This window comes from Mesoplodon densirostris, chromosome 17, assembly GCF_025265405.1.
Source record: "Mesoplodon densirostris isolate mMesDen1 chromosome 17, mMesDen1 primary haplotype, whole genome shotgun sequence".
NCBI lineage: Eukaryota > Metazoa > Chordata > Mammalia > Artiodactyla > Ziphiidae > Mesoplodon > Mesoplodon densirostris.
The window spans coordinates 16,069,127-16,094,897 of NC_082677.1; the positions used below are offsets into that span (position 1 = coordinate 16,069,127).

Below are 25,771 nucleotides of genomic sequence, written 5' to 3' on the forward strand. Positions count from 1 at the left end.
TATAAAGCAGAAACTAACACACCATTGTAAAGCAATTATACTCCAATAAAGTTGTAAAACAAACAAACAAACACAGGAACCAATCAACCAACCAAAAAGAGGAAGAAGATGGTAGATGGTAGAGGAAGTTTCCAGCCCCACAGAAGTGACTGAAGGAAGAAACTGAAGGAAGAAACAAGAGAAGCCACCAGGAGAAGTGTCCCATCCTTACAGAAAAGGGGTTAAATGTGTGGGGTCTGGACCCTGACTGTCAGGTTGGAATCCTGGCTCTGGTACTTTCTAGATTCTAGTGTGATCATGGACACACCTTGAAATTCTCTGTGCCTCAGTCTACTCATTTGAAAAGAGCTTAGAATAGTGCTTGGCACATGGCAAGTAGAGTATAAGTATTTGTTAAATAAGAGAAAAGGTCCTGTTTTTCACCCTCACTCCTATGCCTCAAGGACTGGGTGGTTTATAGTGCCGTATAGAGGGGAAACTGAGGCTCGGAGAGGTGCAGTGTGTCCTGTTAAGAGGCATCAGAGCTGAACGCGGGTCTTCTGACTCTTGATCCCAGTTCTTGCTACTGCGTGTCTGCCGCCCTCTCCCTGTGTCCCTTGGTGGCCCTTCTCCTGAGCCAGCAGTGGGAACCAGGTGGTACAGGGAGCATTGGTCAGGGTGAGTCACAGCAACCCCTCAGAGCATCAGAGCGTTCATCTCTGGCCCCTGAGCCCCACCGGAGAAAAACGACTGCTTTTGCACTGAGGACCTGCCTGCCAGGAAACGACAGCCCTAGAAACAGACTGCGTGAGACTTTCAGACCAACACAAGCCCCGTCTGCGGGAAATCATCTCCTTCATCAATTCCGTTAACAGGGCGACTGATCGACCCAGGCATCACGACTGCCCCGCCCTTGGCCCATCTCGTCCACGTGCCTGGTTCTTGGGAGGTGGACAGGGATAGGGAAAGAAGGTGCGCCTTTGTGTGTTTTTTAATTTGAATGAGTAATTCATGAACACAGTACAGAATTCAAAGGCACCAAAGGGTGTTTGGTGTAAGCAGAGTCTCTCTCCCCACTGACAGATCTCTTACCAGAGGCCTCCACCCCATGATTAGCTTCCTGTGAAAGGAAGCACACCCTTAAATCCATGGATTTGCCCTTCAGGGAGTTGGTTCAGATGCGCAGCAGACGGTTGCCCCGGGGGGGAGCGAGTCTGTAAAACTGGTGGCATCAAGTGACTTGGGGAGGCAACCAGAGAGGCAGTTCTGAGTGGGGTTCTGCCTCCCGCTCGGTGCCCGTGTGGGGGGGTCATTGTCTGCCGGGTCATCCCTGGGCTGCTTCTCTCCTCCCTTAGTGTGAAGCCCAAGAGGCAGCCTCGGGTTTCTTATAAGCCTTTTGCGATTAAGGCTGGGAGCGCCCATCCCTTCTTGTGAATATGGAAGAGATGGGTTTCTTAATCCGTGTACAGACAGGGTCAGGACACTGAGGAAAAACAGGGATCAGCATCAGAGACCTTCCTCCCGACCCTCCACCTCACCCGCCTGCCTTTTTGTTCCCTTCGCTTTCATGTGTCTTCCCCACCCCCAGCTGCACACTAAACACGTACAATGAGCGGTGCCTGCACTTCCCATGGATTTATGATTTATGGTTATTCAGCTTATTACCTAAGTGGTTTTGCCAGGTAAAATATTAAGGCACCACTGCCATTATAACCTTGTCTTCCATGATCTCATTGACAGCTGGTGTTGCCATGACAACTGGGCTGGAGGAACTGGTACTGAATTTCAGTGGAAGAGATGCAAACACTGGTGTGTGTGTGTGTGTGTGTGTGTACGCAGACTTCCCATCATGTGTATCTGTTGTGCAGAAAGCCATGGATTTCTCAATCCTCACCTTCTGCTTCTCCTTCCAGTTTGGTCAAAATTAGCTTTCGGTCTCTAAATCAATTAGAAGCAAGCTTTAGAGGATGATTTCTTTGTGTGGCTTTTGAGTAGCAAATTGGAACCAGGGACACACAAGAAATATCTTCGAGGCTCTCTACCCACATGAAATGAAGCAGCTACACCCACTGGATGCCGCTCTTTTAAAAGCACCTTGGGCCTATCTTATTTAACATCTTTGTGTAATTCTCTTATTAGTCATAGAAAGTCAGAGCTGGAAGGGGCCCCAGATGTCATCTATCTAATTTCCTTTTCATTTAGATGAGAAAATTGAGGCCCAGAGAGGCTAAGTGACTTGCCCCCATACAGTATGGTCCAGTGAGAGGCTGTTGGCTCTGGAATCCCACTGCCTGGCTCCAGTCCTGGCTCCAATGTGTATTTACTGTGACCTCAGCCAAGTGACTTACCCTCTAAGTCTCAGTTTGTTCATCTGTAAAATGGAGATAATAGTGAGAACAACCTTACTAGGTCATTGTAAGGGTTAAGTGAGATAATCCACAATATTTGGACATACTAAACCCTCAATAAATTTTATCACTATTACCCAGGGTAACACTGAGAATCAGTGACAAAACAGAACTAAAATCCAGCTCAGCTAACTCCTACTTAAACTGGACCCTTTTCCCATTAATCCCGTCCTGTCCTTTGTTTCTTTTTTGTGTGTATGTTGCTTGTCATCCAGGGGAGACTGGAGTTCCCTTTTGAGATGAGGGTTGTCTTTTCTTAAAACCTCCTATGAAGTGTGTACAATGCAGTCCCTAGTGGATACTTGTTGATTTGAGGATAAACATTACATGCTTCATGCACTCATGGAACGTGGATGGAATGTCCACGGCATGGGTGTAGCGTAGGAGGGAAAGAATGAGAAGAAAACTTGAGGGAAGTGAACGTTTTTTGATCACCTCGAATGAAACCAGGCATTTTGCTCAGCTCTTTACAGATGCCTTTAATCATCACAACAACCCCGTGAAGTGAGCATATTCATTCCCATTCTACCAACAAGAAAACTAAGAACGGAGTAGGTCTGCAGCATCCTGGGCTTTACACGGCAGGTTGAAAGAGCTGGGTTTCCACCCACCCTTTTACTGCAAGGTGCTGCTGATGTCCTCAATACACTGTGTGGTTCAAAAGAATGTCTTACACCCTCTGTGAGCCCAAAGCACATTTCCTGAGGTGGTGAGAGAGATTCAGAGCAGACTGATACCTTTTCCATCGCTGACACAGAGTGTGCAAAGCACAGTTGTGTAACTCTGGGGGTCCAAAATGTTCTTCTGGTCTAACCTGACTGGCATGGAAAGTCACACCAGGCTGGGTGGCTTTACAGAATGCCACTTGTTTAAACTTCCTTTCATCACTCTGTCAAAAATAAGAGCAATGCCATGGGACCTCACAGTCCTGTTCAGAGGAGCAAGCTGTTCTGGGGAAATTTGTTTCAAAAGGTATTCTGCCTTAAATACACGCCCACTTGGGAGGGGGCAGTGATCCTATATCGTCTATCCTAGGTAATGAGGCCATTAAACCAGCTGGTCTCTGCACATCTTATGTAAGGGTGTCTCAGTCTCTGGGTGAGTTGGGTAAACCAGTACAGAATTTAACCGAGAGAGGTTTCCTAACTGGGACTTAGAGATGGAGGTCAGATGTGGACAGGGGTGCCCGATTCCTACATATGGGGCCCAGAAGGGGCTGGATGGCTTGTCTAGGCTGACACAGCCACTATGCTTTTTTTTTTTTTTTTTAACTAACACAGTATGTTTATTTGGCCTTGGGGAATCCGGGACGCTGATGAAGATTTGGAGGAGATAAAGGGCCCCACCCAGGCACTGCAAGACGCTGCAGAACTAGTGGCACAGGTCTGTACTTTGGAGACAGACTTACCCAGCCTTGCCTCTCCACAGTCGTGTCACTGTGTGCATGTTACTGACCTGACTTATTGCACCTGCTGAAGAGGCCATGTCCCTCCGCTGAGATACTGGGGGCATTTCGTGAAATAAGGTAGGTAGGAACTTAGAAAATGCTAGTTTTTCAGTAACCCCTATGATAAACCCATCAGATGAAGACATCTTTTTAGTATCAGTAAGCCTCATCGCTTTTATTCCACACAATTTTCTGGGTCATCAGATTCTAGGAGGTGCGCTTCGGTGCCATCTTTACGTCCTAGTCATACCCCCAAAACGTGCTGACGCCCGGCTTCGACCCAGAGGTGACTATGCGGACCTTCAGCGCGGCCCGCAGCACGGTCTGCCCTCCCTCCCCTCCCCAGCCCTCTGAGGCTGGGGCTGGAGGGGGCACTCTCCAGAGTCGGGGCAGGAGGGACGTTCCACGTCGTACGGAGACGCCGTCGCATTCCCAGTGGAGAAAAGCCCCAAATGCCGCGGTTTTTATGTAACTGGGATGATGTAACCGCTGGCTGGCCCGGGGGGCGGGGCGGGGCGGGGCGGGGCGGGGGCACCGGGAGCGCGGGCCCGCGAGACTCTGCGTGCGGCGCCCGCCCAACCATGCTCCTCTACCGCAGCGCCGTGTGGTTCGCCAAAGGCCTGCGCGAATACACCAAGTAAGGATGCAGAGGGTACCGCGCCGGGGGCCGCGGGCTGGGGCTGCCGGCTGGGGGGCAGGCCGTCCGGCTGTCACGTGGCCCGCCTCGGCGCGCGCGAGCGAGGTTAGCGGGGACGCGCCCGCGACTTCCCCGCGATCTCTTGGACCCACCAAGCGACGGGGGCGCCCGCTAGCTGGCAGCCCGCGGGCAGATGTACCGGCAGCCGGCGCGACCCCCGCACCTGGCGGGCGTTCGGGGGCGGGGCGGGCGTCCGGGGGCGGGGCCTTGCAGCGCAGGCCCCACCCACGGACGTCAGGCGGCCCAGACGCCTGAGAGCCTCCAGGGTGTTCCCTTGGCACCCTGCTGGGCGGGCTCCGATACTGGCTCCGTGGGGCTGTTTTCGGCGTCAGACGGGGTTAGTTCTGAGCTGCTAGTCGAGATTCTGTTTAGTACTTTCCTGGGTGTGTTTTTTTCCTCACTAATCAACTGCGGCTTGTGGATTGTGACCTCTCCCTCCAGCTGGAACATTCCGGGCGCGGGTTTCAGGTCAGCTCTGCACCCAGTGTGAGCTTGCGGAACGGTGCTGGATGGTTTCACCGGCCCCGTGATCGCCCTCGCTGTGGTTTTAAGGGGTGGCCACTTCTGGCAGATGGAGAGGTGGTTTTTATCTTAGAATTAGTTAGGCTTACGCAGTGGTTCTCACCCCTGTCTGAAATCAGAAATCACCAGTGGAGAATTTAGGATACCATTTTCCAGGCCCTCCCCCTAGAGTTTCTGATTCAGTTGATGTGCACTGGGGCCTAGACAGACATTTTATTTAAAAATCCTACAGGTGTTTCTCCTGTGCATCCCAGTCATCTCTAGGAGACTTCCTCTCCTCCCTGCACTAGGGTTTTTTATCAGTTCCCAAGGCAGCCCGGGCAAATTTCCATCATACCAGGACTCCAGGCATCATTCCAAGGGGAGACAGCTACCGCTGCTCCCTCCTCTGCACCCCACATCCTTTTGGAAAAAGTGCAGACCCTCCTCAGGGGCCAGTGCTGCAGAGAATGTGGGAAGTGTAGCCGTCAACCCTGACTCACTGAATTTAGGTGAATACCGTGGCCGCCTCTTTCAAAGGGGTGTACAGGCAGTGGCCACCATTTGCTGGATCTTTCCATGTTAACACAGAATGCAGCATGAAAAGTTTGAGTCAGCTTCCTGCCCCAGGAAAACAGGCTTCTAAAAGTCTCTCCCTAGACTCTTCCGTGAAGTTGGAGGGGTGCAAACTTAGGCGGGTTTCCCTGCTATTATGTATTTAGTGAATTGGAGGGAAAGACAACACCTTACTTTGATTCCAACCTGAGAGTCTGTAGTTTGGGTTTACAGTGTTTTTTCTTGGCACACCAGGATTTTTATAAAGCTTCCTTATATTGGGCCCCTCGGCAGCAGGATCTAGTTACAGTTTCCTAAACTTGCCTGAACCTAAGAATTACCAGGGGGTAGTTCAGCTACAACAACTGACTCCTAAGCTCCTAGCATGTGTGGGTGGGACCTTAGCAAATTCCATATTGGATAAATTGGGGGAAGCCTGCCAGGGAGCTTGATTCCTATATTCAGGGGGTTCAGGAAACACTAAGTACAGTGGTTGCTCAGCTTGAATCAAAGTCACCTGGAGGGCATGTGAAACCACTCACTGATCGCTCGGCCTCACCCTGGAGTGTCTGACTCCGTGGACAGATTGCCAGGTGATGCTGATGCTGCTTGTCTGGGGACCACTCTGAGCACCACTGGTGAGGTAGAAGGTGCCCTAGGCTGGGGTGTTGGGCTTCATTACCTACCATCTCATGACCTTGGGTAAGTCATTTATGTCTCTCTACGTCTGAAAAATAAGGACTGATATCAAGAGTTTATAAAGATAAAAAAAGAAGGTGGGAGGATACAAAACAAACTAAGTTGTCTTATTAACAACAGACTGGATCAGGGTGGAATCCCTGTGTTGAAGGCAAAGGACAAAGGGAGGTATGACGTGTCCTTTAGCCCAGCCTGGCACCGCCCACTTGGCAACTGGCTCACAGCCTGGAGTTTGAGGAAGAGGTTTAATCCACAGGAGCCGTCCTCAGCAAACCTAAGGCTCTAATAGGATCGATGTGGTAGCCCAGAGGTTAAGGTCTCCTCTAGCTGTGTGTCACAGAGAAAAGCCTCTCAGCTTCCTGCCCCAGGAGGAGGGGGCTCTTGGGGCCGGGTCCCTGTGGGGCATTTACTTGGGGCATGTTCTCTGGCCTGCTCTTCTTCTGGCCCTGTGGTGGTTTGGAAAGCTCTTTCTTGCTCCCCACCAGTGCCTTGTCCTGCCTGGGCCCCTATGCACTGACTCCCTGGCCCTTGATTCTTTCTGAGAAACCCCTTTCCTCTGCAAGAAAATCTTTTCACAGTGATCCTGGGACCCCGACCTATGGGAAAAAACAAATCTTCCAGCTTCATCTTTGGTTATAGTTTAAATTACTCTCAAAGTCCCTAATGATTTGAAGGGCTTGGGGGCTGGTGGGGGGGGACAATGAGCTTAGTTTTGAATGTGAAAGGTATTCATGTCATTTTTAATACTAGTAATAATGATAGCAACTACTATTTATTGAGTTCTTAATTTATTCCAAGTGTGTGATAAATGCCTCACATACATTATCTCACCCAGGCTGCCCAAGAAGTAGCTTTTCTTATCCCCTCTGTGCAGATGAGGAGACAGGAGCTCAGAAAGGTTAAGCCAACACATGAGACGGCACAGCTGTTAAGACCCAGAGCTGTGACTTAAATCCAAGTTGTTTGATCCAAAGCCCTTATGATTGATATTATTTTTAGTTTCAAGTCAGCCTTTCAGGAGGCCTTGGAACAGTCAGAAGTCTTGCTTGCCCCACTAAGTGGCCCACTGACAGCAGAAGCAATGGAAAGGGCATTCTCTGAGCTGCCCTGGATGTTTGGGCGAGTTACAGATGGTGAGAACAGGAACATTCTCCTTGGTCTCTTGACTGTGAGACCAGGGGCAATGACCGCCCCTGTGGCTAAGCCAGACCCAAGCTCATAGACATTCTTTGGCCCTCTTCACCAGTGTCCAGGCATGTAATTGGCAGCTGTGCTGTGCCAGGGCATGGGGCAGGAGACCAGCTGTTGGCAGTCTGTGTGTAAACAGGGTGCGGGGAGGGCACTGGGCTTCTTCCAGAGCCTTTGGGGGAAAGAGTTGCCTTCTGCATTGCAGGGAATCGGCTCTTTGGGTGAGAGACGCAAGCTGAGACCCCAGCCTGCTGGTGTGTGGGGAGAGCTCCGCCCCGTGGGTCTCCTCCTGCCAATCCCCCTCCACTCTGCCTCCACCCCCTCAGCCAGTTTTGTAACTGGGAAATACTAGGACAGTAAAGCTAGAAGAGGAAGCTCAAAAAGCAGAGAGAAACAGTTAAGGAACTCAGGGTTGTTTCTATGCAATATGATGCCTTTGTGCAAATTAGAAGAAGCACCTCCCTCTCTATGTGCTTTGCTGTCCTCCGTCAGAAAGTTGTCCTGATGCAGATACGAACCTCTCATCACTGTGATCGGAACGGCGCCCCCTAGAGTCGTGGAGCGCACACCCTGTGGCCCTGAAGGAGCCTTGCTTCCTCTGAAGGCGTGCAACCCTCATATAACTGCACCTGCCCCCGCCTTCCTTCTCTACATGCAGATCTACCCACTTTGCCGTGGTCCTTCTATACCTGGGTAGAGACACCTGTCCTGCGGTGCAGTAGGCATGATGTTCCTGGTCTCCTAAGCTCCTCTCTGCTCCCCCCACTGTGGGAAAAAGGCCAAAAAAAAATCTATCTATCAAAGAGTTTTTTGGGGTGGGGGGCACCTCCTGGTATCAGAGGCAGTCAGAGAAAGGTAGTTTGGCCACCAAATTGTTGGAATCTCCAAGCATTTTCAGTTCAGGAAGCTAATGGTGTAGGAAATGTAGGCCTGGAGAAGATGGTGGTGTTCATGAGACCAGGGAGGATAGCAGCGGGAGCCCAGGAAGAAAGGGGCTGCGCGATGTGCCTGGAGAGAGCACGATGCCCAGCGCAGAGTTAGGCTTCCTCCCCACAGGAGGTTGTGTTCCCAGCTACTTACGGCCGTTCCTTCTGTGGCTCTGCTGCTTCCAGGAGTGGCTATGAATCTGCATCCAAGGACTTCATCCCTGATGACTTGGAGGTCCAAGTCCCTGGAAGAGCCTTCATGGTCACCGGGGGGAACAGCGGCATTGGAAAAGCAACTGCCTTCGAGATCGCCAAGCGAGGTGAGCAGCCTGCTAACTCGTGTGTGCACTGGGCCCCGAGGCCAGCCTGTGGCCGGTCCACACCGGGGAGAGGGCCCTGTGTCACAGGAGGGTCAGGAAGGCCCCAGCCAGCACAGCCAGGAGCCCTGAACAGTGACCCTGTGATAATGGGCACAGCTGCCAGCGTTCTGGGCTGTGCAGTAAGCTTCAAGCTAGAGGCGGACAGAGCAAGTGACCGGAGGAGGCTTTTGTCAATACAGTTAATTCACAGGAGAGCTGGGGTCCTGTCCACATGTCAGTGTTTTCTGACTAAGAACAGTGAGGGGCTCCGGCCAACCCTAGGGGTCTGAATCACCAGTGGACCCTTAAAGCAAAAAACACCTGGATACTTGGTCTCCGGTTCCTGTCTTCTCAACAAGAATGGGGTCAGGGGTGGGAAGGATGCTGGGAGTCCCTCACAATTTGCCAGTGGACCCTAGTTAAGAACCAGAGCCCCCAGAATAACGGGAGAGGGGCGTGCAGTGAGCTTCCTTCTTCCTTCCTGGTGTCCAGCCTCCAGGTTTCGAGCAGCTGGAGACAGCCTCCCCATTCTCCTCCCTAAGCTTGATTTGGGGAAGCGCCTCTCTGGGTGCCCGTAAATTATTCAGGCAGCTGAAGTCTTCCTCCGGGTAAATGCCAGAATTTCCTGCATGAGCTCAACTGCCCTGGGTCACTTAATGGCACTGTGGTGGCTAGAGAAGCCTGCCGTGTCTCTCCGGAGCTCCTTCTCCAGGAAAAATGGATGTTCCAGCAGAAGTTGGGGAAATAAGTTGGGAATTTATCACTTTTCAAGATGCTCGAGATTTTTTTTTTCTCTAAAATTGTTAGGCATTTTTCAGGGGAATATTATACCATTTGGAGTTGTATTTAATTATCTGCCAAGTCAGGGGGAAGATTAACTGCGTCTTAGCAACTGGGAGGTCCTCTGAAGAGTTGTGGGGAAGAGGATAAAGCAGATGGGCTGGTTGTGTGATTAGCCTGTAGCCTCCCATGAAACAGACCTCATTTTAAAAAGCAGCTATTTTAGGTGAAGAAAGCAGGTTCCATAATGCTTACTTCTTAACTGCCGCAGACAAGGCGAGTCCCCTTTAAATAACCCTTGATTGATGACGGTGTGGCTTTTGCTGGAATAGTCTGAGTGCCGTTTATGGATTTGGCCATTCAGTAAATATTTATCGAGTTCCTGCTGTATATTAGGCTAGGCATTAGACTCCCTGCGGGGCTTTTAAAACATACGCAGGCCTGGGCCCGTCATCTAGAGCTTTAAAAACTTCCCTGGTGGGTCCAAAGTGCAGCTAATGTGTCAGGTACTCTATGAGATGTCAGGGATGCAGGTGTGACAAAAACCGACCCTTCTTATCCTTGATATATTCAGACCCTTAAGTCAGGACGTTGTCCCAGGTGCACCGTCAGTCAGCTCAGGTAGGCAGGAGGACGGGTTCCAAGATCACCCTCTCTCTTACATCTGCTGCTCTGACTATGGGGACCATCTGTCAAGATTTTCCAGAATAGTCTCCATTTCAGGTACTCTTTCTGTGAGCCCTTATGTCTTAGTCCTTCATTTGGAAAAGCTGATCTCCGTAGCTGTCACTGTCGCTGTCCCTCACACACGGTTTTGTTGAATTCCACCAGGTGGCACAGTTCACCTGGTTTGTCGAGATCAAAACCGAGCGGAAGGTGCCAGAGGTGAGATCATCAGGGAGAGCGGGAACCAGGTGAGCTGCTCTGTGCCTTTCCTGCTGGGGGGGTTCCTGCCGGCAGGGTCAGCAGTGCAGGGGGCTGGACTCCTGGCCACGCTCCCCGAGTTGGCAGTGGCCTGTTTGTGCTTCGGCTTGGGAGGCAGCCACAGCCAGCAGAGCTGGAGCTGCGCTTTTCTTTTCTTTTTTCTTTTTTTTTTCAATGTGTTTCAGGACCGAGGTCCTATTTTATTTTATTCTATTGTATTTATTTTTGCTGTACAGCAAAGTGAATCAGTTATACATATACATATATGCACTCTTAAAAATATTTATTTGTTTGTTTGTTTGTTTATTTTTTTGGCTGCGCTGGGTCTTCATTGCGGCACACAGGATCTTCGTTGCCCCGTGCGGGATCTTTAGTTGCGGCATGCGGACTCTTAGTTGCGGCATACGGGATCTAGTTTCCTGACCAGGGATCAAACCCGGGCCCCCTGCATTGGGAGCACGGAGTCTTAAGCGCTGGACCACCAGGGAAGTCCCCATATATCCCCTCTTTTTTAGATTTCCTTCCCATTTAGGTCACCACAGAGCATTGAGTAGAGTTCCCTGTTTTATACAGTAGGTTCTCATGAGTTAATCTGTTTTATGTATAGTATCAGTAGTGTGTCTATGTCACTCCCAATCTCCCAATTTCTCCCACTCCCTCCTCGCTCCTCTGAGCCGTGCTTTTCAAAATCTGGGCTGGGCTCGGGATAAGGCGGGCAGTGAGGTTTGATCCCACGCCCCATGAAGGCATCAGTGCCTGCTAGGGAGACATGATATGGACGTGGCACTGCTGGGGTCCCCCCCCAGAGGGAGGCCACGTCAGTGAGACACATCAGAGGTGACTCAGGGCGAGCCAAGCTGTAAACTGACCCAGTGGTCTTTGGATAAAGAGGGACAACAAATGACATTTTGGCCTTGATGAGAGCCACTTCCTCTCGAGAGCTTTCAGAGCTGGCTCACGGTTTGTGGGCTTCCTCTTCTGAGAGAGTCGGAACCAGGACTGGCTACATAATCTGTAGGGCCCAGTGCAAAACGAAGGTGTGGGACCCTGGCGTTAAAAGCCTAAGAATTGGAGGACGGCGAAGGCATAGCATTAACACAAGCAGGGCCTGTACTCCAATAAAAAGTAATTTAAAAAAAAGTTCCCCCTTGAAGGCACTCTGGCTCAGTAACACAGTAGAATCTCTAATAAGAACAAGGGTAACGGGCTTCCCTGGTGGCGCAGTGGTTGAGAGTCCGCCTGCCGATGCAGGGGACGCGGGTTCGTGCCCCGGTCCGGGAAGATCCCACATGCCGCGGAGCGGCTGGGCCCGTGAGCCATGGCCACTGAGCCTGCGTGTCCGGAGCCTGTGCTGCGCAACAGGAGAGGCCACAGCAGTGAGAGGCCCGCGAACCGCAAAAAAAAAAAAGGACAAAGGTAACAGTTCCCAAGTCTTATTGCTAGGAGACTTAAAAATCATCACAGTAATAACGAAAGGTATGAGTAATCAAAAAAGAATTAAGAAATAAAAAACAAGCGGGGCCCACTTGTGGGGTCTGTGCACCTGTGCAGGTGGTACCCCGGGGAGCCGGCCCCGATGGAGGCCCTGAACCCCCAGGGTCAAGTGGAGAGGAGGGGGCCGGCTGGCAGCGACCACGGGCCCCTCACCTTCGCTCCAGAGCACGTTGCTTCCAGCCCCACCTGGAGTTTCCTCCTCTGTCCTGTGCACCTGCTTCTCCAGCAACTGCCCACAGCCGAGGGGCGGACAGCACCCCGCGCCCTCAGGCTTGGGCCGTGGCCAAAGGGAAAACAGATGCCCCAATCTAGAATGGACTATTTTGCCTCTGCTCATGAAGGTTATTCCACGGCTTGAAGTAACGTTTTCAAGGCAAGAGACTTTCCGCAGACTCCGCAGCCTCCTGCCATCAGATTCCTCCCGGGGGCTTAGGGCTGGCTGAGAGCTCCAGGGTCTCTAAATCTTCCTCTAATGTCTGCAAGGGCAGCTGCGATCTGGGGGCTGCAGTTCTTGAGATGGAAAGCTGGCTGTCTGCCTGCTGATAACTTTCAGTGGTACTGCTGCAGGATGCAACAGGAATACTAATCTCAGGCTATGGGCAGAGGAGGCTTTGTCTGGATTCCAGCCCGCTTTAGTTTGGGCTATGTTGTTTTACAAAGTGGATCTATATAGAAAAAGAGGACACGACGCTCTTTACGCTGTTGAGACCTCCTCATGTCCAGCTCACCATCTTTGGGAGGTAGTGCTGAAAGGGGGAGCAAGCATGGTTCCTGGGCCGGGGGGAGAGGGAGCCCTTCACCTGCGGCCTCCCCGCATTCACGTTCACAAACCCACGGGTAATCCTTTCCTCTTCTGTGTTTGTAAGTGGCCGCCAGCACTGAGCGCTCGGAGGGTCCGGGGCCGGTGGTGCCCGTCTGCTCATCCCCGTGGATGTGGTTTCCCTGACTCGGTGCATCCTCCAGGCTCTTCCCCGGGGTCGGCTGCTCCTTCCTGTTTGTAAAGAGGCTCCACTGCCCAGCTTTGTCAGGGGTACACGGGAAGGAGGGGGGCTCCCACCTGAGTGCCGGCTCTGCACTCACGGAGCCTTGTGAGCTGGGCCATGTGCTTAGCTTCCCTGAACCTCAGTTTCCTCATCTGAAAAGGAGGGGCGATACTACTTTGTTCATTTTTGAACATCTCTTTGAGTGTGAACGTGTCAGGCAGCAGGCTGGGAGCTGGAGGCTGGCACAGTAGAGGCGGTACAGCCCCTGTCAGTCTTGTAAGGATTAAGCGATCAACAAGCATTTTCAGCAAAGGATGTGCCCCTCCCTGGGCCCCGCCTGACCTGCTCTGTATCACGGTGGGGCGGGGAGGTGTGGATGGCGTGGCTTCCGAAGTATGTGTTCCGCCAGCTGCCACGTCAGCCGCCTTGTGCCTGCGTTTGTCCAGCGGCGGGTATTAGAGGAAGACTGGGAGGAAGGGGGTGGGAGGAATGGGGAAACAGGATATCTGGCCTCCGTGGCAACAGCTGAATCTCTGCTGAGGTTCCTGCTTCTGGGGGCGAGCCCTGCTCCCAGGCTCAGGTCACATCACCCCCTCCCGTTGCTCCCGCAGCCTAGGGCTGGTGGGCGCTTCCTGCTGCTGCTGCTGGTCTCCAGGTTTCTTCACCAGTCCCAGCTGAGTTCTCGTCTCCCTTCTCCTCTGGGAAACCAATCCCTGCGTTCAATTCCTTCTGTTGAAAGTGGTTTCTGTTAGACCCTGGCTGACAGAACATGGTAGTGCTATGACATGGGAAGTTCAGGGCATCACAGTGTGTACAGCTCTCGATCCGTAGAAGCTATTACTGTTATTGCTGTTATCAGCATTGTTTATGCTAATATTATTACCACTCCCAACCTTACATTCTCTGCTTTTCAAGTTCCCTAGTTCTCTTTCATCAGTGGTGCTTGGGCCAGTAAAGCAGGGAGGGAGGGCACTGGCGGGACTGGTCCTGGGTGCATAGTTGGGTGGACATCAAAGAGCGGTGGTCCTTTGGGCAGGAGAGCCTGGGTGGGGTGTGTGGCAGGCCAGCCGAGCCAGGTGCCTGTGGGCAGGCTGGGCACCAGGGAAGGACAAGGTCACGTGGGAACCAGCTGCTTGGACACACTGGCTTGGTAAGATCAGGTGTGTGGAGTACGGAGAGTTCAGTATCCTGCCACGGGTCTCTTTCTGGAGAGGGTGTGTGTGGCCCCAAGCTTGGGGGAAGGAGCGCTTGTCACAGAGCAAACTCCCAGTGCAGCAGCCACTGTGTCTGGCACACTGTTCCTGACGGGCCCAGGGAGAGGGTCAGAGTGGACCTCCTTCAGGTCCTCGCCACATGCAGTTCATCACCATCTCGCTGCCCGGATAGAAGGGCACCAGGCTTTTGTCTGGCAGTTATCTCCTTGGGCAACTTTTTTTTTTTTTTTTTTTTTTTTTTTTGGCCACACTGAGTGGCGTGTGGGATCTTAGTTCCCCGACCAGGGATCGAACCCAGGCCCCAGCAGCGAAAGCACAGAGCCCTAACCACTGGACGGCCAGCAAATTCCCCATGGGCAACATTTTTGAAAAAAGAAACTTTAAAATTTCAGAATAGTTTTAGATGCATAGAAAAGTTGTGAAAATAACGCAGACTTTCCATTTACCCCACACCCATTTTTCTCTTTGCTAATGTCCGTCTTACATGAGTGTGATTCATTTGTTAAGCAAATGAACCAATATTGATACATTATTACTAACTAAAGTCCATTCAGGTTTCCTTAGTTTTTACCTAACACCCTTTGTCTGTTCCCAGATCCCATCCAGGATCCCACGTTACATTCAGTTGTCATGGCTCCTCGTGGCTGTGACAGTTTCTCAGACCTTCCTAGTTTTTGATGACCTGGACAGTTTTGAGGAGTCTAGCCAGGGGTTTTGTATACTCTCCCTCAACTGGGATTGGCCTGTTGTGTTTCTCATTGATTAGAATGGCGTGGTGGGTTGCCCGGAGAAAGATCACAGAGGTACAGTGCAACCTTTGCACTTCCTGATATGGCTGGAAGGTGCTGTCAGTGTGCCTTCTGTCTTGTGGAGACGGATCCCATCAACAGCAAAACACCAAGATAAAAAACAGGGGTGTCTACTCTCCAGTTCTCCCAGGCCAACGTGGAATTCCACCTTCTTAAGAATTACTGGTTTAGCTTCCTGAGTACTAGACATTAATAGTAACTGTCACCTCGTTCCTACATAGTGATATCTACTTCCAAGGGCACATTCATGTACTGTCTCCCCTTTACCCTTCAGACTCACCCTCTGCCCTGGGTAGAGGCTTCCCGTGATGTCAACTCATGACTCCTGGGCCACCCAGCTGCTAGATGATGGTGGTTCACCTATAGGAAGGATCCCAGTTGAGTTTTGCTCAGTTTCAATAACCAGACTTGTATCCCAGGTTTAAGGAGTGAGTACGGGACTTCCCTGGTGGTGTAGTGGTTAGGACTCTGCACTCCCAATGCAGGGGGCCCAGGTTCGATCCCTGGTCAGGGAGCTAGATCCCACATGCGTGCCGCAACTAAGAGTTCACATGCCATAACTAAGGAGCCTGCGTGCCACAACTAAGACCTGGTGCGACCAAATAAATAAATATATAAATATTTTTTTTTAAAAAGTGAGTATAGGGCCCCCAGTGGCTCCTAGGTCCAGCCTCGTCCTGTGTAGATCAGCAGATCAGGGTTTTACACACTGGCACCTGCCTGATTCCTTCCCCTGGTCACAGCAGACTGCTGGCCTCTCCTTCTCGGTGCCTTTGGGCTTCCTAGTTTCTCGGAGAGGGAGCCAGATGAGTCCCTTCACCTTTTCAGGATGCTTCATTTCACCAGGCTCCAAGGTTGATTTGTCTATAATGGCGAGTCCCTCTTCCCTGCTGCTGCCTGTTTTTAATTCTGCGATGCCTTGGGTGCTTCCAGGAAGCTCCTGGAGATTGAGGGATGATCAGAGTAAAATTGATTTTGGCTCACTTGACTTTTGTTGCTCATTTGAATTTTGTTGTTTCTTTGAGCCTGGCTTTGTGTGAGCGTTGCAGCCCTGCTGGTGGGAGGGAGTTCCAGGGTGGTTGCCCGGAAGTGCTCAGTATGAAAGGATTAGGTGCGTGGACTTGGTTTGCCGTCACTGGTAGACGCTCACGGCTGACCCAGGTGAGAGTCAGCAGCCTCATGTCCACTCTGTCAGGGTGAGGCCTTCAGAGCCTTTTTAGAAGAGCATAGTCCTGTACGGACAATGCTTTTCCTCTCCCTTGAAGGCAGAGGAAGGTTCAGTTGTTCCAGACTTAAGCCAAATACGGTATTCAAGCTGATTACAGACCTTCTGAGGCATGAAAATGTGGGATTGCTTCTGTTTTCTCATTCTCTGAGCCTTTGTCTCAGGGTGAGGAAATATGTTTTAAGATCAATCAGTAGAAAGAAATTCTGTCTTGGGTTCAATGGCTCAGTTAATGGGGAAACTGAGACAGGGCCCTGAGCTCTGCTTTATCAAGGGAGTTACAGCTGTTGCTCAGAGTTTTGCCTGTAGGTTCAGCTCCCAGCAGCAGGAATCTGCCTTGGGTTGGTGATAAGTCCCTCACGTCTGCTGGAGCTCAGGGGGATCAGCCTCACGTTCACTGGATGCTGAGAACACAAGTTTCAATTATGTGCTGAGTACAGAGAAAAAGGAGTAAATGGACAACATGCCTTGAGTATTCATGTGCATGGCTGTGTGCACCACCGTAAAGGAAAAGGGGGCATTCAGCATGGCTCCTCCATCAAGGAGTTCTGAGTCTACTGGTGGGGGAGGAGGCCATTTTAATGGCCACAAAACATACGTTTGCATGGATGTGTCATAGTTTCCTACCAATCATTTGGGAGTTTTTGTCAATATTTTGCTCCTAAGAGATTATCGCAGGCACATCCTAACTCTACGATGACAACTTTTTCTGTGACTCAGTCCTTGCTTATGTTGCGTGTCAGTTTCTGCCTTGTGACATGGTTACCTCTGGGTGCAGCCTCCTCCGCAGTAGACTCAGAACTCCTTGATGGAGGAGCCATGCTGAGTGCCCCCTTTTCTTCTATGGTGGTGCACACAGCCATGTACATAAATGATCAATGCATGTTCATTGCAGCTCTGTTTACAACAGCCAGGACATGGAAGCAACCTAAGTGTCCATCAACAGATGAATGGATAAAGAAGGTGTGGCACATATATACAATGGAATATTACTCAGCCATAAAAAGAAACAAAATTGAGTTATTTGTAGTGAGGTGGATGGACCTAGAGTCTGTCATACAGAGTGAAGTAAGTCAGAAAGAGAAAAACAAGCACCGTATGCTAACATATATATATGGAATCTAAAAAACAAACAAAAAAATGGTCATGAAGAACCTAGGGGCAAGGCGGGAATAAAGACGCAGACCTACTAGAGAAGGGACTTGAGGAAACGGGGAGGGGTAAGGGAAAGCTGGGACAAAGTGAGAGAGTGGCATGGACATATATACACTACCAAATGTAAAATAGATAGCTTGCGGGAAGCAGCTGCATAGCACAGGGAGATCAGCTAGGTGCTCTGTGACCACCTAGAGGGGTGGGATAGGGAGGGTGGGAGGGAGGGAGATGCAAGAGGGAAGAGATGTGGGGATATATGTACATGTATAACTTTGTTATAAAGCAGAAACTAACACACCATTGTAAAGCAATTATACTCCAATAAAGATGTTAAAAAAAAGAAACTCAACAATAAGAAAACAACCTGATTAAAAAAAAAAAAAGAAATAAGGTAGATTTATATATAAGAAAAAAATCTCTAAAACTTATTGTTAAGTGAAAAAGAAGGATATAGAACAATGTATAGTCTGATCCTGTGTATATGGAAAAGGGACACACACACACATAATGCTTAAAATGTATAATAGATAATGCCTGAAACATACATTTATAAATATTGTATGTACTTAAAATATTTCTGATGATTCACAAGAAACTGTGAACAATGGTGTACTTCTGAAGAGTGAGACTTTACATTTTGTATCATTCCAAACGATTTGATTTTTAAAACCATTTTTTTAAAAAACCATTTTTAAATTTTTTTTTTTTTTTTTTTTTGCGGTGTGCGGGCCTCTCACTGCTGTGGCCTCCCCCGTCGCGGAGCACAGGCTCCGGACGCGCAGGCTCCGGACGCGCAGGCTCAGCGGCCATGGCTCACGGGCCCAGCCGCTCCGCGGCATATGGGATCCCCCCAGACCGGGGCACGAACCCATATCCCCTGCATCGGCAGGCGGACTCTCAACCACCTGCGCCACCAGGGAGGCCCTAAAAAAACCATTTTTAATGAAAAAAAATACATGTTATCTTTTTTTTTTTTTTTTTAAGGCTTTACAATTTTTCTTGTTTTCTGGTTTAGAACATCTTTCTGCACATTGTGGACTTATCTGATCCTAAGACAGTCTGGAAATTTGTTGAAAATTTCAAGCAGGAACATACCCTCAATGTCCTGGTGAGCTTTCTAAACATAAGTAGGGGATAAATCTCATGCATGTGCATTTCTTGCCTGTGTGGTTGTAGACTGGTGTGTATGTTTGTGGATCTTTATGGTGACACCTTAGTGAGAATCTTTTATGGGGAGGCCTGTTCCGTCATCAAGTTTACTCATTGGAGTCAATCTAACCCTATTGGTTGGATTTGTGGGGAAAGGAAGGGACCATCCACTGGGTCCGGGGGGGAATGGGGAGGTTCCATTTTTTTCATAAAATGATTTGTATACTGGTATTCCTGAGCTCTGTAGATTTGGGGATTGCTATATTAAAATTAGAGGCTCAGGGGGAAATTAAATAAAAAGCTTAGTCCAAAAGAACGCCTGCTGCAGGCAAGCACATCTTTCAGTAACACAGTCAGTTGCTCTCCAGAGAGAGCTAGAGGACTCAGGTGGGCTGGTGTCCTTCTCCTCCTCGCATATACTCTGAGCTGAGCTGCGTTTCTACCCACATAGTTTCTAATGTGCTCCGAAATGTTCACTCGGGCTCAGGTCTACTCTTGCGCTGTCCAATATGGCTATGGAGCATTTGAAATGTAGCTAGTCCAAATTGAGATGTGCTACCAGTGTACAAATCTGCCGATGTTGAAGACTTAGTGTGAAAACTAGAGTAAACTAACATTTTTATATTGATTACATTTTGAAATGATACTCTTTTGGATATATTGAGTTAAATAAAATATTAAAATCAATTTTACCTGTTTCTTTTTACCTTTTTAATGTGGCCACTTTCTAGAAAACTTAAAATTATATATTTCTATTGGACAGCACTGGTCTAGACGAATTCCTGGGGCACTTTATCATGAATTAGGTTGCCTGGTCATCGGAGGTCTCTGCACAGTCCCGTGGCTGAGCCTGCTGCACAAATGGCATTTTCCAGGACGGGGTTTGGAGTGAAGGAACAGTTGAGCAGAACTGTTGTCGTCACATGAATGTGGGACCAGTGGTGGTGGTGGAACTGGGGGGTTTGGGAACGGGTCCTTTGGCCCTATTTTCCTTTATTTTGAAATGGGAACTGTACTTTCTAGATCAATAATGCAGGTTGCATGGTCAATGAGAGAGAGCTCACGGAAGATGGACTTGAAAAAAACTTCGCTACCAACACTCTGGGTAAGTGTAAGCCGTTTTCTTCTTTGCTTTTAGCAAAATAAACGTAGACATAAATGATACCGTAGAAGGATCAGAAAAACATTGATCTACTTTTTGGGTTCTTGGTCCTTGGCCTGATTGCATTTACTTTAAATTTATCCTTCACTGCATTATTATTTCTTCATAAAACACTCTTTTCATGTTTTTCATAATATGAGTTAGTGCCAGAAATACTTAGCATTGTTAAAGTTTTTTTTTTCTAGGAAGCTCAAGGCTCATTATAGACATGACTTTGGTGAGAAGAGCAAAGGTCATCTTAGGTGGAAAGTGCAAACATGAAAACTGTAGCCAAGGGAACTTCCAGCCAGGGCTGAGAAAGGTGCAACCACGAGACCAGAAGATGGGCCAAGAAGGGCACTCACCTGGAACGCAGGACCCCTGGGTTCCGGTTCCTGCTCTGTAATAACAGGCCGACTCATTTTGTGCCAGGCCAGTGATTCTCAAAGTAGGGTTCCTGGGCCAGCAGCATCAACATCACCGGGCAGCTGGGTAGAAACGCACATTCTTGGGCTTCACCCCCAGCTCTACTAAATCCAAAACTAGGATGGGGCTGAGAAATCTGTGTTTTAACAAGCCCTCCAGATTATTCTGATGCACACTAAAGTTTGAAAACCAGTGTACCAAGATTTTAACTTCTTTGGATTTTCTCCATCTCGAACCAAGGGGTCTGGAGTACAGATCTTCCTCAACTTATGTTGGGGTTAGGTCCCAGTCAACCCATCATAAGTTGATCATATAGTAAATTGATTTCGCATTTAATCCACCTAACCTACCGAATATCGTAGCTTAGCTCAGCCTACCTTAAACGTGCTCAGAACACTTACATTAGCCTACAGTTGGGCAAAATCATCTAACACAAAGCCTAATTTATAATGAAGTATTGAATATGTCATGTAATTTATTGAATACTGTCCTGAAAGTGAGAAACAGAACGGTTGTCTGGATCCAGAATGGCTGTAAGTGTGAGGGTTCTTCGCTCTTGTGATCACCTGGCTGACTGGAAGCTGCGGCTCACTGCCCTGCATCCCGAGAGAGCGTCATACCGCACATCACCACCCCCGGGAAAGGTTCAAAATCCAAAATTTGAAGTGCGACTTCTACCTAATGTGTATCGCTTTCGCACCATCATAAGTCAAAAAATCGTAATTCAAACCATCATAAGTCAGGGACCAACTGTAGACTATTTCGGTGCCTTTTAACTCGGAGATGCAATGAATCTAAGATTCTCCCCAGTGACTATACCACTTCCTCATAGGAAGTGAAGCTTTTAATAAGGCACTTTAATTCATCCTAAGTCACAAGATGCGTGGCGGGGGTTCCTGTGTTTGTCGTTGAAGGTGTCCATTAAACAGTAACCCTCTTCCCAGCCAAGAACTGAACAATTTGAGGAGTAAGACCGTGGAGGAAAGCCCCAAATCCCTGTTGTTACAGATAAGGCTGGTTGAAGGGTGTGGCGCCCGTGAGAGCCAAATGGCTTCCTTGATGCTAAAGCCCAGAGTTAACCAGCCTCGCTTGCTTTGTGGCATCTGGCTGGCCTCAGACAGACACCACCAACCCCTCCCAGGAGGAGGAAGGCGTGGGGGGCAGAGCTCAGCAGGCCCAGGTGACTGCTCCTAAACTGACTGTTTTTAAAGTGGTCCCCATCCTCGCAGTGGAGAGAGGGAGGGGCTGAGGGAGGCTGTTCGTTGTTCTCCCTCCAGGAGAAAGAGAGCATCTGCGCGGGGAAGAACCTTGCTCCCCGGCCCTGAGGTTGCATTTATTTCCTCTTAAACAAATCCCCGGGAGCTTGCTATGAAACACTGCAGGTTTAGTACAAAATATTCCCAGCGTTCGCTTTGTTCCAAATGTGGTATCCCTGCCCAAAGTACCCAAAGTACGCAAATGTGGGGTCATGCCGGGGTTTGCCTCCTAACTCTCCTGGACGGCAAGGACTCGTAGGGTCCTAGCAGCTGGCCTCCCAGGTGGCTGCTCTCCAGGACCAGCTCTGTGATTTGCAGGGCCCAGTGCCAAACAAACATAGGGGGCCCCTGTATTCAAAAAGTGCAGGACCCTGTGGGGCTGCACAGGATGAAGCCCGCTCTGCTGCTTTACCACCAGCCCATCCACCACCCAGCTAAATTCTACTGGGTGTGCGCTGCATGCTGGGCACTCGTGGGTGGCGTACGTATATATGGCACTGAACCCACGTGACCACCCTATGATGGAAGTATTCCTGCCTGTACGTTACAGATGAAAACACTAGACTGAGAGAGCTTGCATAACTTGCCCAAGGTCAAGTGGAGGAGCCAGAATTTGAACCCAAGTCTGTCTGCCTCCAGAGCCCATGTGCATAACCAAGATGAGTTCTACCAGCCCCCAGCCTCTCCTCCCTCAGACCCATCACTGCGTTATCGTGAGATAAGTGCTAAAGGGAGGCTGGGAGGGGAGTGACCAGCCATGCCAGGAGAAGCATGGCCCAGGGCTGGGGGCACTGCTTAGAGGGCCTCCTGGGAATCTGCATTGATTGAGAATGTGGGGCAGATCTGATAGACTCTAAGGGAACTGCCTTTTTTTTTTTTTTTTTGCCACGCCGCAAGACTTGCTGGATCTTAGTTCCCCGACCAGGGACTGAACCCAGGCCACCGCAGTGAAAGCGCGGAGTCCTAACCACTGGACGACCAGGGAATTCCCTTTTTTAAAAATTTTATTTTATTATTTATTATTGTTTGTTTTTGCTTTTGCCTTTTTGATTATACAGCTAATTATGTTGTACTTTTGTTATGGATCCGGTCTGCTTCTAAGGACCTTGATACCTTTCATTTTCATTTCCTACCCGTGTTAGAAACATTTTATTGATCTTCCCAACCTCTCTGAGAAGCATAGTAATTCTCATGCTTAATATGTATTCATCCTCTCCAGAGGGGAAGACGTAGTCCAATATACACAGAAGCAAGTCAGTGACAGAGAGGGCAGCTTGATGTGCTTCTGCTTTACAGATGAGGAGATACAGAGGGGTTCAAATATTGTCATTCTGAAGCAGGTCCAGAGCCAGACAAACAGCCCATACCTCTGTCTGGTCCTAGGAAACTGCTGGCTGCCTTTCTAATATGAAACATGTTCTCATGGCCTGATTATGTAACACAGGTTAGGCGGTTTTCTATTTTCTAAGATTCAGTTTGGCCTCTAGAAATACTTCCAATCCCCAGCCAAACATCAGTAGATTCCTGATACTCTGAGGACAGGACACAATAGGATTTGCAGAATTTATCACCAGATGCTAAGAGTTGGAGGTGGTGGATTTAGTGAAATACTGTCAGCCCATGGCTGCATGTGGCTCTTTGTGAAGACATCACAGTCTGTGAATCAGATAAAGTTTGGAAATCATTCTCCCTCTCCTTTTGCGGGGATGGGTGGGGCATGGAGAGGTTTTCATAGTTTACTCTCCTAGGGACAAAAATGAGCTGCCCCAGGGTAGGTTTGTGGGGAGACGAAGTGTGGAGGTAAAGTGATCTCATGAGACAGATGCTGTTTGGTTGCTGTTCTTGCCCCTGTGTTTCGGGTCTTCTCAAACCATATCCGTTTTGCCTGTTGGCGTTCAGTGGCATTCAGAGTCCGTGAGGAGTGAAGACGGATGTGTGTGTGGGGTGGGTAGGGGCGCAGTGCTTCGCTGAGTGCTGTGCTGGCAGCTGGCCACAGCCCGAGCATCAGCCGATCACAACTCTCCCCCGCATCTCAGCTCCTCTCACCCATGGCACACGAGACAAGGATGCCATCCACCTCCTCCGAGACAGCTGGGTCATCAGTTAATTGACTGTAATAAACAGGCAGTGGTGCCTTAGATCTTTGGCAGAAGGTGGGAAAGTTCAGCTGAGGTCACTTTGGAAGGACGTACGTACATCAGTGTACGGTACATGATCTCTCCCTTCACATTCTGTTATTTGGAGCTTTCTGCTCACCGGCATAGCTCCACACCCGATGGTAACTGCTGTTTAAAGCAGGGACCCAGGGTCCAGAAACACCTTAATAATGATGATGATAATAATAATAGTAATAATAATGGCACGCACTGAACACTTTCCATGCGCCAGGGGCTCCACTAAGTGTTTTTCTTGGACTGTCTCGTTCAATTCTCATAACAACTTTATGGATTTCATAAACAAGGAAACAGGACTAGAAGTAGTTTGAAACCAGAGTCTGAGTGACTCACCTTCCTAAATAAAGGACAACAAAATTACAGTTGGTCCATTTTTGCTATAGGCTTGTATCTGTCATCTCTTGCTACATAACAAACAACCCCCAAATCTCTTAGGCATACAATAAATAAGCATGTATTTCTTGTTGACTCTTATGCAGGTCTGCTGGGTGGGCTAATATCAGCTGAGCTCAGTAGGGTATCTCTAAGCAGCAAGTTGGGTCTGCATCATGTTCCAAACTCTTGCATCCTCCTTGGACCATTAGGCTGGCCAGAGTATGTTCCAGTGGCAATAGCAGAAGCCCAAGTGTGCAAGCACATTGCAAGCCCCTGCTTGCTTCAGATCTGCTAACGTCCAGCTGACCAATGCAAGTCATTTCACAGAGCCCAAAATCAAGAGTCAGGGAAACATACTCCTCCCAGGAAACTGGGGAAGAGAGGGTGAATATTGTCAAACAGTAATCTACGACAAGGGTCTATTTTATTACATTCTACGTCTTTGGAAATGGGGCATCTGAGTTTGATGTGGTAACTGTTAACCCCAAATAGTTAATGAGCAAAATATCTTGTTTTTTGTATGATTCTGTTTATATAACATTCTGGAAAAGGCAAAGCTATGGGGACTGAGAACAGGTCAGTGGTTGCTGGTGGTTAGGGGTGGGAGGAGGGTGTGACCACAAAGGTGACTGTGAGGGAATATTTGGGGTGACGGAACGGTTGTGAACCACACCGCAATCTAATGCATAGAGTTACCCAATTGTATGCATTTGCAAGAGCTCATAGAGCTGCGCACACACACACACACACACACACACACACACACAGAATTTTACTGGATGTAAAAATATATAAGAAAAAGCAAAAAGATAGGAAAGTATCATAGCTCTCAGCACAGTGAGTCTGTTTCTTGGTAAGAAGCCGACTATTTACTATGATTGATTTGAGGTGCCCTCGTCAAATCAGTGCACTCCTAGAAGGGGTACTGGCTTCCCTCCAGCCTAGAGCACAGGTCACCCTGCTCACGCCTGATAATAATAGGTGCTAAAAAGCATCAGTTGGTGAGGAATAAACGTAGAGGCACCTTCTGTGCTGTGCAGAGGCCAGAGGAAGTCCTTCCACTATTCCAAGGATAGTGGAATGCGCAAAGGCTGTGGATGGAGATATGGCAGTCTTGCTGTCCAGGAGAGTCTTGGGGTGAGGGAAGGTGACCCCATGAGGAACCCTTGACTGGAGCCAGGGTTCATGATTTCTGTGAGCCCACCTGGTTCTGGGTAAAATTGGAAAGCAGGCAGTAGTCACAAAAGAAAAGGTGATCAGCCAGCCTCAGTGTCTCATTGGCCTTCCCATCGTTCCTCAGGGACCCCATCGTTGTCCTAGGATTTTCTCTGCACCACCTCTCCCCTAAGAAGCCCCTGAGATGCAGGGAGAGAGGAAGATGCAGGAGGAGGGAGAGGGAGAGAGGGCTGCTGTCCAGCTACATCAGAGGGCTCCCTTAGGTGTCCTTCTCCTGTTTCGAAATCTGGCCCCAAGGTGCCCAAGCCCCTCTGATCTCTTCAAACGACTGAACGAATGGACGCTGGAGTATTATCAGGGCCCCAGCAAAACCAGTATGGCTTCAGCAGCATCCCACATTCTGCACCATTCCCAGTTCCCTTCCTCACGCCTCCTCTGTTGCTTCCCTGCAAACATTTTGTCTCCTTTCTCTCATTCCCTTGGGCTACACTCCTTTCTGGGTCCCAGCTCACAGCTCAGTAAATCAAGGATCTGTGCTCATCTTAGCAGGTGCCACCTTAGGACTTTGTGGGGGGGGCAGGGTAGGGAGGTGGTGTTTATTCAGGATCGCTTTTTTCTAATCGTGAGACAAATGTGTCATTCTTTTAGAAAATAGGGAAATAAAAGTATCCAAGAGAAACCAAAACTCTCCTGTAATTCCATCATTAAGATAAAACCACCATTAACATGGG

General features: G+C 49.3%; 1 protein-coding gene across 8 annotated transcripts in view; it reads left to right on the plus strand.

Annotated features, from left to right (window-relative positions):
- The first annotated feature begins 4,363 nt into the window (after nucleotides 1-4,363).
- The window catches only part of DHRS12 (dehydrogenase/reductase 12), a 36,355-nt gene continuing 14,947 nt past the window's right edge, over nucleotides 4,364-25,771 (plus strand). For 4 of the 8 annotated variants that reach the window (XM_060080083.1, XM_060080088.1, XM_060080082.1 and 1 more), the window contains exons 1-5: nucleotides 4,364-4,471; nucleotides 8,587-8,720; nucleotides 10,371-10,453; nucleotides 18,359-18,451; nucleotides 19,516-19,597. In XM_060080083.1, the coding sequence (XP_059936066.1) occupies nucleotides 4,416-4,471; nucleotides 8,587-8,720; nucleotides 10,371-10,453; nucleotides 18,359-18,451; nucleotides 19,516-19,597 (448 nt within the window). In that variant the 5' untranslated portion in view covers nucleotides 4,364-4,415. Of the gene's footprint in view, nucleotides 4,472-4,795; nucleotides 4,869-4,950; nucleotides 5,000-8,586; nucleotides 8,721-10,370; nucleotides 10,454-18,358; nucleotides 18,452-19,515; nucleotides 19,598-25,771 lie in introns of those variants that run through there. The other 4 variants (XM_060080086.1, XM_060080087.1, XM_060080084.1 and 1 more) reach the window with 4 other exon arrangements.